General features: G+C 41.9%; 1 protein-coding gene across 1 annotated transcript in view; it reads right to left on the bottom strand.

Annotated features, from left to right (window-relative positions):
* Positions 1-9,985, bottom strand: part of RAB11FIP2 (RAB11 family interacting protein 2) — a 35,372-nt gene extending 25,387 nt beyond the window's left edge. The window contains exon 1 of the mRNA XM_063338768.1: positions 9,488-9,985. Within this exon, the coding sequence (XP_063194838.1) occupies positions 9,488-9,837 (350 nt within the window). The 5' untranslated portion in view covers positions 9,838-9,985. The remainder of the gene's footprint in view (positions 1-9,487) is intronic.
* Between the last annotated feature and the right edge of the window lie 5,248 nt (positions 9,986-15,233).

Raw genomic sequence — 15,233 nt, 5'->3', positions numbered from 1 at the left:
ACCAGCCTGAAACTGAGAAAGTCCTCACCGTGATTCCTTAGGCAGACAGTAAACACAAACAAAAGTATAAATATAAATAAGGCTTATGAGTGTTTTAAGAGGCTTAATAGGCAGAGAGGACCTCACTTTTTGACATTCAAGCATAATGGCTCAACCTACACTGTAAGAAAACATATTCCCCTTCTCCCTCTTTCCCTCCCCTCATAGGTCTCAAACATTAATACTGAATCTCTGATAAGATTGCTGAATTTTCATATGTTTCTACTTAGGAATTAGCAAAACTTTAAACTGATGTATGACACTTGCTAACTTTTTTTAGAACAGTATCAAAACACAAATTCTTAAGCTTTGGCTGTGTGAAAGAAAGCCTTTCCTTTTAAAACTTAATTTAACTCAATTATTGACTTTCTTATCATGAATCGACAACCACTCCGCGTCACTACCGGTACTCACCTGCTAACAGCATATCTCCACAAGCTATTCTGACATTTCACCAGGTCTGAAGGAGAGAATTCCAGCACACAACTAATACATTGCCTTTGCAGCTTGTACATTTATTATCAAAGTAGCCATTGAAGAACTTGACACTAAGTTCGGCTGGGAAAACAAAAAAACTCTCCTTACCCTAGGAAGATAACACAACCCCCCCCCCCCCCCCCCAGTGTAAGGGACTGGACCTGCTTGGACCAGGTTCAACACTACTACTTATTCCAACAGAATTTAATCATAAACTCTTTACTCCAGCAAAATTCCTCTGGACTTCAATGGAATTTTTATTTGAATAATGATTGCCGGATCAAATCTTTGTATAAAACACAGATATTTAATTTTCATAGGCATTTCAAGGAGGTTTCTTTGTTACCTTGGAGAGTTTATCTTGTTTTAGTTATAATGAAGGTTCCATATGCTTCAGCTCATAACAAGACAATATGAGAAGCAGACTCAAATCATGATTTTCTTCAAATTCAAAGGCAAATAATTACTTTTCTAAACAGATGAGAACAAATGCAGGCAATGCGTGTGCGTGGAGCTACACGTGAATGAGTAACTGAGTCTGTAAATGTTTCTTATTAGAAACTGTTTCTACAACACATGGGCGTGAGCAACAAACAGAAAAAACAGCGCTGTATATAATAGAAAAAAGAATTGGAAAATGAAGTCCACTGTTTTCAGATAACAGCATTTGGGTCCTAAAATACTAAATTCCACTATACCACTGCCAATTTAAAAAATTGTAATGTATTATAAAAGCCAATAAAACTTGCTATTTTGGTTTTGTTTACAGTACTTTTAGCCACAATAAATGCTCCATTTGTCAGGCTGCCATGAGCTTATGCTACAGAAAGCCTGTACAAAGTAGGAAAATAGCCAATAACATACACGAACAAAACAGGGTGGCTTTTATGAGAGCAGATGCCCTTTTATTTAATAACCAAATATTACATCCAGTCTCACAGACAGTCTTTATTTAAACAGACCTCGTACAAAGTCTGGCAAATTTTCCCAACTTCAAAGGAAGCCCCATTGCCTTCTGAACCACATTCATACTTCTTGCTCTCACCTTCAAATGTTCTGTAGGACAACGTCCTCCATACACCCTCTAATTTTGACTTTTCCCCTATGGTTTCCATCAGAACAACCCTTGCTTCTTTTTCTCATCTGTTTTTGAGTGTGCTAATGGGCTTCGCCTGTCCTGCACAGGTTCCTGATCATTTTTATTTTCTAAGTATTACATAAATTACCACTCTGTATGCTGATAATTTTTTTTTAACATGTAAAGACAAGATCAACATTCAAGGCTGAAAAATCCTGCTGCCCAAGTCAGCCCTGAGAAATTTAAGCCCTCTCTGAAGATAAATGGCTATTTTCTAACCATGACAAAATCACTCATTTTTTGGCCATACCTACAATTAGGGCTGGAAAAAGAAAACTCCCCTATTTCTACGAAAAACAGTAACTATCTTCTGCATACTATTAAAGTGAATTCCATAGTATCAGCAGCACTGACCCTTTTACCTTAGAAAAGGTAGACAGCAAGGCTGAAGGAGAAAACTGAGTTACTATTAATGAGCAAGTTAAAAAATTCTGGCCTGCCTATTCCATCTAAATATCGAGTGATCTACAAATGTATTTTCAACACAATTTCTTCACCTGTTCTTTTCCTCCCCTTCTTCTGATTTCATCTTCCCATGAAGTTGGTTTTTCAACTCTCTTTTGCTTATCTACACTATTCTCATTGCATCCTTCATCCTGCATTCAACAAATATTTTGAAACCAATATCTTGTTTCTCTTCTCTTAATGGCAGGAAGATGATGTCGTGGTGTCTTATCCTCCAAATCTGCCACAGAATTTGACAGTGCCAAGTCTCAGCCCTCTCTCTCTTCTTCGAAGAAGCATCACTCAACCTATTCCGCTCACCATGTTACAGTCAGCAGGAGAGGCTGACAGCACAGATAAGAAAAATAATAACAGTACAGGTAAGAAAAACCATTATATAATTTTAATTACATTTTAATTATATACTTAAAACTTTAACAGCCTCCAAAACCACTGGCATAGTTGTCTACCAATTTCAATGGGAATTAGAAGCCTTCCAGCCAGCACATTCAATCTGCATGACAAACGACCTTCTGACTCCCATCTTTTTGCCGGCGCTGAAGATGGAAAATGCAAGAGGAATTTTCCCACTCATTTTGCTGCTTCTCAAATACGCCACTCAGCCCTAACTCTACCAGTAAATATCTATGGAGCTGATCTAATTTTGCTTTGGTGAAATCATTAGATTGCACCCGAAGATTTTTGCAAAATCTTGATTTCAGTTCAAAAATTACTGAAGCCACTCTGCAAAAAGCCTCCAAAAAAGCAATCACAGCATCCACAAAGCTTCTAACCTTGATTTTACAGGTAAAATTAGCACCCTGATCTGTTAAGCAACTTTAGTCTGCTACACAGTGATGAAGAGAATTTTCTACACCAGCTGGTACTTCTAAAACTACCCCTATAAAACACCATCAAAATCCCAATGACAGAACACGTCCATCAGCTGTCACAGGAAAGTACTTCTTCATTTAGATTACTATGTCCAAACTAGACACACCGAAGAAACCTGGCTTCACAAAATCCCACTAACATAAATATCCACAGCTAATGGATAAAAATCAACACCCAATGCCCAGAAATTTTTAACATTTTAATTAGCAACAAATGAACTTTGAAAAATGCAGAACGCCATACCGAAAGACTGGCCCAAAAGTCAGTAAGTAGGAAAATTAAGGCAAGGGGCTGAGCACAGACTACTTCGGGTATGAGGGGAAATGAAGAAGAAAACAGATTATTTATTAAAATAAGTGATGACATTCACAAAGATGAATACTATTACTTTCTGGAAGCCAACTGAAATGAGATATACATAGCGGAGTTTAAAAATAAATATTACAGAGTGACATCGTAACACCACAAAACATATGGGAACTGACACATATCACAACACCCCTACTACGGGGTTAGCTAACATCAACTGGAATCAAAGTAATTAAAGTGGTTTTAGTTTACTTACCATCTTGGCTAAAGACTACGTGTGAAAACTTTTATTTTAGAAACAAAATAACTGAAAGTATGAGAATTAAGGCGAGTTATTTCAGTTGAGTGTGTGTATAAACACGTGTGTACGCACAGAAAATGGAGAAGTATTTCAATCCAGATGGCACTCAGACTCTGACTCAGAATTATGACCTATTCCGAGGATGTGCTTGCATTTGTTGTCAAAATGTAAATGCTGGGAATATTACTACATAATTTGAAAATATTGCTATAATCCCATAAAGCTACAGCTGAGCACAACTTTTTGTTGTCCCCCATCACCACCTTTCTCCTCTGTTCCTCACTACTAACTTTCCTTAATTTTTATTACGTTTACTGAGTGGTACCAGAAAAGTAACAGCACAAATCCACACGGATCGTCCAGGCTGCTCGTTATTTCTGTGCCTTCGACAAATTTCTCTTCCCGCTTTTGACTAGAGTGGAACAAGTGTTTTCTCTTACTTTCACCACAACATTTTGATAATTCATGTTACAGCCTGCCATTTCCAGTCCTATTTAGTCTTACCACCTAAAATAATCTAAAATTCATTTTTCTGGTTAAAACCAAATTTAATACTCAAAGTCCGTAAATAATATTTACAGTGTGTTATGTTTTGTAGAATTATTTTTAAAAAGGCACTATTCATTAACAGGCATGACACAACATTAGCAAGCCCATGACATACTATCTATTCACTAGCTGTTTGCTTGTTCATAATTCAAGTTATATTTGAAGCCACCTCCTCAAGCGCCTGCCTCTTGCTTATGCTGCTGCAGATGAGAGAGAGGAGAGGGCAAAGGCAGTCGAAGAGGGAACCTGTCCATGCCCAAGAGGGAGGCTGCCAAAAAGAAATTCACGTTAATTTGGAGGAAGTCACACAATTTTCCTATCTTTCAGGAAGCTCAGCAGCACTAAGGAATAAGTGCTTACAACACAGCGGTATCGATCATGGTCAATCGTTAATTCTTTCTGTATGTTTGTTTGCTGAGAAGCTCGTTTTGACTCTTTTGTATGATCGATGTAAGCAGAGGAGAAACATCTTAGATAAGGCCAAGATTCCTTCACTGTATTATGCTCAAATAAGCACTTTTTATAATGCTGAAACAATTTGGGGGTGGGGTGTTGAGGTATTATAGAAACCAGAGAGAAGGTGAATTAAGTCACACATAAAAATGTCTCCTCCAACAAAATTTTTGCAAGAAATAAAAACTCTACCATTGCCTACCCCCCTCAAATCTATAACATTCCAGACAAGTGTTGCATCTTAAATCAGATGAATGTATAATAAAATTAGCTCTCCAGGAAAGCTAATAAAGGAATGGACAATAAATAGTGTCGAATTAGAGAACGTCAAGGACGAAACAAATGCCTATGAAATAAGTAACGTTATGGTGAAAGCTAGTGGAAATTTGTTCTTCTACTGCTGTGTTCATTTAGCACACAGGAGAAAAAAAACTAAGCACGGTCATTAAAAAAAGCTACTGAAAACTATTTCAGTAAATTCGGACATGACAGTAAATGAATATTTTTTTATTCCATGATAATTCAAAAACTTGTTTTGATGTTACACATTGTCAGATCATCAGCAGTATTAAGGCAGCTCTGAACTATAGCTGAATTGAAATTATTACAAAAACGTATATATCCTTTAAAACAACATATTAATTGATTACCATTTACATTTAAATTGCAAGAACGGAAGAGGTATATTTATTCTGCAACAGCAGACCAAAAAAACTGTCAGGTATTTTCAGGATGAATTAAACAAACCCCCAGGATTTTACTGCAAAAAAATAAAACCACGTCAGAAATCTAAGATCTGAAGAGTTATGCTAAGTATACTTCCAATAAAGCAGTCTCCCAAGTTTTCCGAACTGTTAAAAAAACTCGGTAAAACCTCTTCGCTTCTGGAGCCCAGTTTTCGACTCTGGAGAAAAAAGCAGAAGTAAAAAGAGCCTGTCCATTTCCAACTACGGCAGAGATGCCAGAGACACAAATTTACAAAGTTAGCACAGTGCGATCGATGGGCACTTTTTGCACCAATACAGAAAGAAAACAAACCAGGATCCTGCAGACGCTTTGGCTGAGGGCTCAGGAAGAGACCTAGTACGCGACCATCTGAGCCACATCTGGATCTAACCGTTCCAGGAATTTTCACTTTTCACAATTGGAAAAACCATCGGTTTCAGAAAGAAAGAGAAAGGGCATTGCGTGATGGTGCGTACAAAATTCCACTATCAAATTACAGTACATATACTGCTTTGTTTCACTGAATATTGTGAGAAATCAAGCTTATTAGAACACAGGATGCACAAATCCTATCACGAGGCCTCTGCCTGAAAACTTTACTGCAGAGAGTATTTTTCTTAAGGTGTGACAAGTAACAAAAAAAGCTATACAGAAAAAAAGGATTATTTTCCCATAACATAATGGTTCTGAAGCTGCACCGAATTTTTAAATTTATTTCTTCCAAATTATAAAATATTATATAAAAAAAAAATATACAAAAAGCTCAATGTCACAGACCCCACGGTCTTCCTAGGAATTCAAAATCAGCTGGTAGCCTTCACTTCTCATACCTCCTTACTAAAAAAGCACTAGGGAATTGCTGACAGGGTTCAGCATTGTGCAGAATATTAAATATCTTTTTTGCAATACCCTGGTGACTCTTGAGTCTGTCTCTTACAGCACCATATGTACAGCTGTGTTGGAAAGAGGAAGCTATTAAATATATTAAAAAGTAGAAATATTACCAATAGACACTTCATCAAATAACTGGATCTCATTCATCCCCAAACAAAGCAAGAAACGTTAAGGTTACATCAACATGAGAAAATAACTCTGGATTTAATAACACCACAAGCCTGTTGAACATATTTGAAAGTAAAAACATTGCTTAATAAAACAGATTAGTGTTTCTGAAACAATGAATATAGCTTTCAACCATCAGAATGCTTTGGTAATAAAGACATTGGACTTGGTCTTGAAAGGCACTGGGTATCTCAGTTCCCACACCACAGTCATGGCTAGAAGGTCTTTGGGTCCAAATATATTACCCTTAGTTTACTGCCAACACAGGACTAGCAATATTTTGTATCAAAAAGGATTTAATAAAAGGAGAATAAGAAAGAAAGAGTGTTTTGTTTGAGATCACATTTGCAAATATATTCTTGAAAGTTTGCCCTCCTCCCACGTACACGTACAAATATTGCATCCACATCTCCAACTAACGCTTAAAGGAGTCAGCAACAACACACATGCATTCCATGAGGGCACGCACGCAGAAAACCCTCGTAACTTCTCAAAAAGTTATCTAAACACCTCTAAACACTTAAGACTCTGATTTTTTTTCCAAAGTGAGTTTCAAAAAGGACGTTTCCTAGGCTTCTAAGCACCTAGAGACACAGACAGGAAAACTGGACTTTCAGTGGCTCCTACCTCATAAGAGTTTAAATCAGCATTGAGTACGTGCTGCCAAAAATCCCACTATCCGCACTTTTACACGTATATAAGACTTTTACAAGTACGGCTGTTCAGCTCTAGAAGCCTAACACCCATCAACTTTTAGTAAGATCTGCAATCTTAAATGCTCAAGTAACTTCTGAAAACAGGACTTCGGCTGTTTGTAAAAATTTCCCCGCAGGCCTCCCATCTCCCACAGTACGGCTTGCAGGCGGAGCACGGCTTTCTCGGGGAGCCCTGCTAATTTCTGCGGTGGTCTAGGGAAGCACCGCGGCACATTTACATAGTGCGAGTTCCTCTCTCGCACTTCAGAGAAAAGAAATTAAAAAAAAATTAAAAAACACCTATGAAGCCCTGCTAAACACAACATCACATAAAAATGCCAAAGAGATCTGAACGTTTATTTAACTATCACAAGGACTATGTTAATTACCCCACTTACAAATTTTTGCAATCATTTCATAAGACTCCAATACTACTTTTGCTAAAATTGGTGCAAAAGCATATGGTTCCCCAAAGGGAAAAGAGGTTTTGTTACGTGATTTACATATTTTCCTCCAGTTTCTGAATACATATTTCTACCTAGACTTCGAAAGTTTTTGCAATTAGTAGCATTTATACTTGATTCATTCATCTTTTTTTCTGTAGAGCAGCTAGGTGTTTAAACTAAAGCAGTTGCCTATGACTTGCAAGATAATTATAACTGATGATTAAAGAATATTTAAGATGCTTGTCTAAAAAGCACTGAAACTTCTTGAAACAAGTGTAAATAGAAATTAAGACCCTGAGGCTACAGGCATTACCATGTATTGCATCAAGATAACTGGTTTGTCCTTAAAAAGATAAGCAATTAAAAAATATAACACTTCAGACCACGAACCCACAAGAGATTCTGCACTGACATGTTCTTTCCTATTATATGGTTAGTGAACATGATGTTTTCCTAAAAATTTATAGTTTACAAAAAAACCCCAACCAGCAGAGCAAAGCCAGCTTTGACTTGTTTTTGGTGCTCCTTCAACCTCAGGCACTGCACATAAGCAGGACCAGGTTTTGAGATGGTTTCTGCGGAAACAGTTGTCTCATCAACAAGACCTGGCTGGTGTTGCTGTACTGATTTCCACCTCCAACTGCCCGCTCCGACTCTGCTGGAGGTTCACGCCTCCCCAGCACCATCAGCGACAGACAAACGATGCCAACACCTGAGTCACTTTGATAGAAAGTCCAGCATCTTACCATAGACCCACCATCACTAACAGAAGAAATATCAGCCTTCAATTTTAACAGCTGAGATTTGGGCACTTTGGGCCTTTCTACCCTACTGAAGAGACAGTGAAGGAGGCAAGGCACGGGGGTAGGAACTTTTTAAGTGCTGCTGAAAGATTTGTCAGCCCTTAGCTTGGAGGTCTCCATGCTGTTCTTGGACTACTTCTGTGGGACAAGCATAGCTAACAGAAACACAAATCACGTAGTCACAGGCATGCCCGCACTACGCTTTCACCTATGGTTTATTCCCACTTTGGAGGATAAAATACACTGGTACCAGGCATCTTTGTGCAACCATGTCCTAACTAGAAATTATAGACAATTTTACTAATTTAGTTGAAATACCCAGAGCGTTAGATACGCTTATAGTTCAGCCTAATAAACTTAATAAACGGCTATGATGCTTTTTTTGCTTTTTTTTTTTTGCATTCCAGTGACAAAATTTGCTGGCAAATGGCAACTTTATTTGACAGATGCTTACGTAGGTAATGATGGAGGCTACCACAACAACAGAAATTTCTCTTTGGTGTTGTCCGTTGAGGCCTGCTTGTACAGAGCAGCCTGCAGGATCGCGGCCTAAGGCTAATCAGGATCAGAAAAACACTGTGCTGCTCTGGTAAACCTTCACTAAGTCACAGTTCATTGACCACTAAAACATAAATACAAAATATTTAAAGTTGCGTGGTTGCAGCAAGTGAAGGAAAACATTTTTAAAGAGAACGACACCCGGCTTCGAGGGCGTCTGAGTCTCGTACATGGCTGAAATCGGGGTAGGAGTTGAATGGGGACATGGCCCTGAGCAGAACGAAGAAAAATCTTTAGAAAAACAGACTGTAATGAGTTCATGTTGCACATAAGAATTTGTCAAAAAATGTTAATGACAGTCCTTGCCTGCGCAGGGTGAACACTGTGATTACAGTAAACTTCTCTCTGGAAGAGGTCAGGCCACAATGACATAACTGTATACATTAGGGGCTCTTAACACACCACAGAAGAAAGAGACATACTAATTCCATTTCCAAGTACGCTGATAATAAGGCTGCTATTCCCCCCCCCCCCCCCCCCCCGCCAAGGGAGGAATACAAATGTATACAAATGTACCAGGAATACAAATTATAATGAAAAAAAAAAACAACAAAAAAATGAAATGAAAAAAAAAAACAACAACCATCACTTACTCTGTTTTCCTTCTTTGCTTGTCCTCAAATATATCGTTCAGACTTATCGCCACCTGTCCCAAAAACTTGTCCAGCCCCACCAGTGACCTGTGCATGACAATCAGGTAGAGGATGTATTTTTCTGGATTCTCCTGCATGAGTAATCCAGGGAGCTCAAAGGAGGCCTCTTCTTTCCAGACGGGATCCAGGGTCTTCTCGGCCACCGAGGTGGAGTACTTCTCCTTGCCCAGCTGGATGATGGTGTAGGCGTCATTGCTGCCATTTTTACCTTTTGGCTTCAGCCCTTTGGCTTGAAGGACCGTAACTTGGACGTGAGTTGGGAACCACTTCTGGGCTTGCTCCCCCAACATCGTCTTTGAAGATCGCAGCAGCGATAACGAACTCGGAAGTCTGTAAGTCCCCGGGCCACGGCGGAAGGGCCCTTAACGGCGAAGACACCTGTCAGGGGGCTCGGCCCGCTCCTGCCTCCAGCTCCTCGCCGCGGGTGGCACCCACCAGCCCTCAGGTCCCCCCCTCCCCACGCAGCCCCACCTGCGGCTCCATGCCTGGGGGCTGCCGGGTGTTGTTCCCCCCCCCAGCAGCACTACTCCCCTCCTGCCCCCAGCCTCCCCCCACCCGCCGCTGCCGCCGGCCCCCCGGGCATCCCCCGGGCAGGGCCCCACCGCCTGGTCCGGCGCGGCCCCTCAGCGCGGCCCGGCCCGGCGCGGGCTCCGCAGGCCGCCGCCGGCCTCCCCCTGCCCCTCACGGCTCGGTGCCTCGGGGCGGCGGAGGAGCGGGGGGTGTCTCGCTGCCCCGCCGCTGTCGGGGGAGTGGGGCCGGGCCGCCGCCGCGCTGCTCTCCCGCCTGCCTCAGCCTCTCGCCGCGCTCCCCCCTCGCCGCCGCCGCCGCCGCCGCCCGGCCTGACGGGCCGGCTCCGCCGCTTCCGCCTTCCCCATGCTGCCAGCGGCGGCGGCGGCCTCCGCGGCGGTCAGAGGGCAGAGGGCAGGGTTCGCCCCCTCCCCGCCGCCGGGGCCGCCGCCTTTCCTGTCCCCTCCTTCCCTTCCCCGCCGTGGCCGCTCACCCGGGGCTGTCACCGCTGAGGGACCCCCCCCAGCCCGCGGGGAGAGGCCGGGTCCCCCCGGGGGAGCGGGGCCCTCGGGGTCCCCTCCCGCCTGAGGTCTCTGTCTCCCTGATTAGTTCATCGCTGCGTTTATTTCTAGAGGGGACAGAGTTCCCTGCGGGAGCTGTGGGCAGGAGGGAACACCTATGGACATCTATTGTTATTATTATTTACTATTAGGGGCTCGGGGGCGGCCGTGGAGTTGTGCTGCCCCGGAGGGAGCTCTCCTGCCCGTCCTGCTGGAGGCCACTTTGGGAACCCCTTTATTTTCCACCCCATCCGCCCTCCCTGCCAACTCTCTTGGATTTAAATGAGAAAGTGGAAATAATTGATGTTTTGAGGACACGTAATGTTGATGGCACACCTGGAGGCTACGTCTGCGTGTACACGCGCACCTCTAAGCGGAGTCACAGGTATTAACTTTGTTTCTTAAAAAAAAAAAAAGAGAAGCCCATACGCAATAAAGCTTGCGAGGCTCCATATCCCACCCCCAAAAAACATAACGAGCGATAAAATCAGCAGCCAAGTCAGATAATACTTCATCCACCACCCCTCACTCATGTGTCCCCAGTCCACGGCTCACGGGTTAGTGAGCAACAGGGTTAGTGAGCAACAAAAAGCTTGGGAGACCTCCTCATACTGCTGAGACCTACAGGAAATTAAAAAGTTAAAACTGAAGGCCATTAGGGAGAGTAAAGTATGATGCTGGCCACAACGCTTAATGCTGAGCGAGTTATTGTCCAGGGTCAGAAAAGGTTGGGGATCACCGGTCTACACATAGTCATTAGTCTTGTGTCCCAGCTCACGTTATCTCTGTACACGATTTAAATAACTACTTAAACGGCCCTTAAATTTTGACTGTGACAGTGCTGGCACTTCTTTCCTCTTCTGCGTTGTATCTGATTCTTGTTGATGTTGGAAAATAGGTGGTCCAGTTGAAAATGAGAACTTCAGAACGTGTCTTGGGATAATATTTAGACAAAAGTGTGTAAATGGATTATCTAGGGTAGTAATTTCTTTAAGAGTTATAAATACTATGATTATCTGCCTTGGTTTGTATTGGTGAGATACTAATGGTCAAATTAAGGCGGCACATCAACTCTTTGGGATAAATTGCCATTCCCCTCCTTTCCAGCTCCTCAGCAGTGTCCCACGTCCTCAGGTTTCTTTCCCAAATGTTTCACAGTGAGTTGTCAACAAAGCTCCCAGGGCATACTGCTGTGCTTGGGGAAAGAGTAGCAGTATTTCAGGCTGGAAGCGCCACGAAGGATTATGGTGACAGTGTTCTGCAGGAGACTTAGGCCATGGGGGAGAGCCACAGGGTTCTTGTTGGAAAGCAGGGAGACATGTGTACATCACATTATTTCTTAAATGAATTTTACCACATACAAATTCTGTTTTAATAGAGTATTCTTCATTGCACTAAATCGAAACCAAGCATGATGTGCTTGTCAAAATCAAAACAAGAAATGAATTTTAGGTAGGCAGAATGTATTTATTTAATCAGAAATCTAAGTCAAACATCATGTCTTGCATGCTGTGTCTTAGGAAAAGTTTTATGGGTTCTTATAACAGGCAGGATTTGTGCTTTTTCCTTGTCTTTTATTGGCATTCTATCATTTCTTATTATTGTCTCTTTCTAAATGGGGTCTGACTGGAATACATATGCATGCAGCTGAACCGGGGAAGGCAGAAGAACTTTTGTACCTCCGCATTCAATATATGAGGAGAGTACCCAATCTGCCTTTCCTGCTTCTTAGTCCTCTACTCCTTCTGCGCCACCTGGCATGTGAGAAGAGGAGAGTGGAGCCTTTCTCATGTGTCTCCTCTCTGCTGGGCTGGTGGAGCAGGCATTGGGGAGATGCCTTCTCAACTCCCCCACCCCTGTGCTTGGAGTGAATTCTGCTCAAAGGTGCACCAGATATATTTTATTCCCTCTTATGCCCCTCTGGGGTCAAGTTGCAATCCGGCCTTTTGATTTCGTTCTCTTTGGAATAGGGACATTGTCATGTTCTTGAATGTAACGTGCGATATAAATGACAAAACATCTCCGAGAAATAATGATATCTCCAGCAGCACAGTGTCCCCTGGCACTATGTTAGAGCATTAATCCAGAAACGACTCAGATTCCCGCTTACTACACCACTGCCACCGCTCAGCAGCTGCACGCACTGTAGGTTTTGCTCATCACTTTCCATGATTTAGTGAATATTATATTAGAAAATCCATTTTGTTTTTCTATGCACCATTTTGGTTAGGAGACTATACTGTTCCTTTGCTTTTGCTTTTCCTCCCCATGCTGAGACCAAGCACCGTGGATGCAGTTCAAACAGTGCAGGAATATCAGTGGTCATTAATATTAAATACTTTGCCTTAGCAGTACAGTGGGAATGCTAATGAGGATGACTAATCTTCGAGAAACCATTTTTTCTGCCTGAATTTGAAGTGGGCACTAACCAAACAACAGTTCACGTGAGGAAGGATACTGTGAAGCTGACAGAAGTGATGGACAAAATTCTTGTTTTCACTGTCTCTTCGCTGATTAGAATAAGCAGACAAAAATAGATACAAGAGAAGGAAAGTCTAGGGACTCTGAAAGAGATAATTAAAACTCAAATGTCTCCTGGGTAAAGGGCGGAATTTTTCTTAGATTGGGTTTTGGCAAGATCTGTAATTCATGCTTTCTCTGTGAAAATGACTTACGGCTTTTTATGTATCAAGGTCACCATATTCCTTCTTCTAGCTAGCTCACGTCATCAAAACGCTCCCTAATCCCAGAAGTTTATTTATTTTGAGTGGTTTATTTAGGAAGGAATAGCTAAGTGGACTAACAACATGAGAGAAGAGAGGGATGTTATCTACAAGGAGAGGGATCGTTGGGGCAGCCACCGGGAACATTGTACAGAGAGTGCAAATCAGAAATGTAGAAACAGTTTTCTGAGGCCAGATGTTCCAGCTTTGATGGCTTTTTCTTCAGCAGCAAGAATTCTGGGCTTGCTTCTCTCGACTGTCCTTCTCCAACCCTGCACAGGTGGTGGGAGGACAGGGAAAAGGGACAAGGCAGAGAACGATGCAGGAGCTACCATTCTCGGAGAGGAATCCTTTTTACCACAATACAGTGCTCAAGGGAGCTACTTTTGAGTGCAAGCTCCAAATGTAACATTTGGAGCTCAAAATCCTCTAAAAGAAACAAATCCAAGGACTGGAAAATTTGTGATAGAACATCCTCAGAGTGAGCGGACTTGGACAGAAAACACGATACAGGGATGAGAGTGAGTTTAAAAAATGATTGTTCATCACAGAACAACAGTGGATATCTACAGCGTATTTAATACAGAACCTTAATCCTCATGTGTGCCATCTATCTCTATTACACATTCTTCCAAGCATTTCTGGCCTGGAAGATCTACATTGTTTTTTAAAGAGGGAATTCCAAGAATTATGGTGGATTTTTTTTTAAATTTCAGTAATTTGAAATACCCTCTCAATTCTCCCTCCAGAGCCAACAGTACATTTGATTAAACATCAGGCTTGATATTCTGGCTGCCCTTGCAAAAGAAAATGCAAGAAAATCTTTTCGCCTGTGCTGCTGAGACAGTTCCATCTTCTGCTTCTCATTTCCAGTTGCGTACTTGCTAAAGAGGATCAGAGCAATTGTGCTTACAGTGGGAAAGTGTAGCAGATAATTTGATGATTTAATTTCTCCCTGATTTCTGTTTATGAAGTAGGAAGCATCTTGGTTTGCCGTGCTTTTTTTTTTTTTTTTTAAATGAAAATGCTATCTCTTCTTTGAAATTATTTGCTGAATAATTCTTTGTTGGCAGATCTCGGGCAATGTGTTGCTTTTGAACGTTGTGTAGTTGTGAGGCACAGGCTGGTTTTGTCTAGACATGTAACAAGCTTCTGCTTTCTGCCTTGCTGACTCTGACTTTCAGTAGCTGTTGCAACTGTCCGGATTGCACATTTTCTGGAGAGACTATGCAAATTTTGAGACTGAACACTGTTTGTTAACTTTATCTCAGCTGTCGTTATTTTTTGAATTAGTGACTTCTTCAGGAATTCACTAGCATTAATTGATTGCAGAAATCAAATAGCTGGGCTCAAACCCACCACTGTGGATTGGAAAGTTTTTCTCAAGCTACTGTTTTTGTCTGCTCTCTTGGGTTGCAAGAATTCATTAAGCAGCAGTATTTTGATATAAATATTAAAAGCTAGATGAATATTCAACACATTTCTGTCCTGAACCCAAATTTTGCGTCCCCAAGTGTTCGTGGTTTTCTGAGGCTGGATGAGTTGCTCTCTTTTGCCTTTCATGTTCACTCTTGTGGAACATCTCAGATGTACAATCTCATCCTCCAACGGTCTTTGGCCTCAACACTAGGGCCGAATCCTCTCTGATAGCTCTCAACAGCCCTACGCACACCTCACGGGTACTGAGATCTTGGGTACAGCCACCGGCATCGCTTCTGTGCTGTTGTTCTCTCTAGTTGGGTAGGGGTTTATCCTCCCCTCCGCTTAGGGTGCAATTTGTCTCTTCCCTGCCTCATTCTTTCCTGGCTTTCTTGCCTTAAGGCAATAAACACGATCATAGAACAAATGGCAAAGGAAATGTGTCTCCAAAGAGGGGAGCAGGGGCTTGAAATCAGG

The sequence above is a fragment of the Chroicocephalus ridibundus genome, chromosome 6 (assembly GCF_963924245.1).
Source record: "Chroicocephalus ridibundus chromosome 6, bChrRid1.1, whole genome shotgun sequence".
Lineage (NCBI taxonomy): Eukaryota > Metazoa > Chordata > Aves > Charadriiformes > Laridae > Chroicocephalus > Chroicocephalus ridibundus.
The sequence above is the reverse complement of the archived record's forward strand: the minus strand, read 5'-3'. Positions and strand labels throughout refer to the sequence as shown.